This window comes from Belonocnema kinseyi, chromosome 3, assembly GCF_010883055.1.
Source record: "Belonocnema kinseyi isolate 2016_QV_RU_SX_M_011 chromosome 3, B_treatae_v1, whole genome shotgun sequence".
Classification (NCBI taxonomy): domain Eukaryota; kingdom Metazoa; phylum Arthropoda; class Insecta; order Hymenoptera; family Cynipidae; genus Belonocnema; species Belonocnema kinseyi.
Window position 1 is genome coordinate 7,742,964 of NC_046659.1, and position 1,275 is coordinate 7,744,238.

At 32.7% G+C, this 1,275-nt stretch overlaps 2 protein-coding genes across 11 annotated transcripts in view; one reads left to right on the top strand and one right to left on the bottom strand.

Moving 5' to 3' along the window:
- LOC117169108 (acetyl-CoA acetyltransferase, mitochondrial) overlaps positions 1-1,275 on the bottom strand; it is a 260,337-nt gene that overhangs the window by 87,420 nt on the left and 171,642 nt on the right. The window lies entirely within an intron of this gene.
- LOC117169706 overlaps positions 1-1,275 on the top strand; it is a 14,445-nt gene that overhangs the window by 5,355 nt on the left and 7,815 nt on the right. The window contains exon 2 of the mRNA XM_033356204.1: positions 20-627. Within this exon, the coding sequence (XP_033212095.1) occupies positions 20-627 (608 nt within the window). The remainder of the gene's footprint in view (positions 1-19; positions 628-1,275) is intronic.

Below are 1,275 nucleotides of genomic sequence, written 5' to 3' on the forward strand. Positions count from 1 at the left end.
TTCATCCCAAAATTTGCAGAAATAATAGAACCACTGCAAAAGCTGTTGAAAAAGGAAGTAAAGTGGGAATGGACTGATAAACAGGAACAGGCATTCACGACTGTTAAACACTTACTGACAACAGCACCAATTTTAGCCTGCCCTAATTTTAGAAGTCCATTCCAACTTGAAACCGATGCTACTGATACAGGGTTGGGAGCTGTATTAACACAAAACATTAACGGTGAAAATTTTGTAATATCTTTTGCAAGTAGAAGTCTTAATAGCACAGAACGAAAATACTCTGCTTCCGAAAAAGAATGTTTAGCCGTAGTATGGGCAATAAGAAAATTTAGACCGTATTCAGAGGGTTATTCTTTTAAAGTTATTACAGATCACATTGCTTTGAAATGGCACCATAACTTAAAAAATCCAACAGGTAGACTAGCCCGATGGGCTTTAGAATTATTAGAGTACGATTACGAAATTATGTACAGAAAAGGAAGTTTAAACCATGTCCCAGATGCGTTATCAAGGTCAAGTGAAAAGGATATAAAAGTTTCAAATATTTTAGCCAGCATAAAGGAAACCGAGGAAAATGATTTTAAAGAAATAGAGGACAATTGGTACAAAACTAAAATGATACATGTTAAAAATAAGCCAGAGGAAAATAAAAATTGGAGGATACGCGACAATCAATTGTATTTTTATAGATCCGACCCTTTAAAATCAACCTTAAGTTTAGACAACAACCCGTGGAAATTAACAATACCAAAAGAATTAAGAGAACAAGTTTTGATTGAGAATCACGACAATAAACAAGCAGGTCATTTAGGTATGGAAAAAACTTATTCGAAAATTTCTGAAAATTATTTTTGGCCTGGAATGTACTCCGAAACATTAAAATATGTAAAAGAATGTGACATTTGTCAAAGAATAAAACCAAAAATAAATAATCAAGTGGGTTTAATGGGAAAAAGAATAATTGAGGAACCATGGACAGTAGTAGCATCAGACATGATGGGTCCTTTGCCAATGACAAAGTCAAGAAATCAATATATTCTAGTCTTTGTCGATATGTTTACTAAATGGGTAGAAATAATACCAGTTAAAAATAAATTAGCATCAACCATTGAAAAAGAGTTCCACAAGCGCATAATTTCTAAATGGGGAACACCTAGAATTTTATTTACAGACAACGGTAAAGAATACATAAATAAATCAATAGTAAACTTAACAAAAACATTTGGTATAAGACATTCAAAAACTCCTAAATATCACGCACAAGCAAATCCA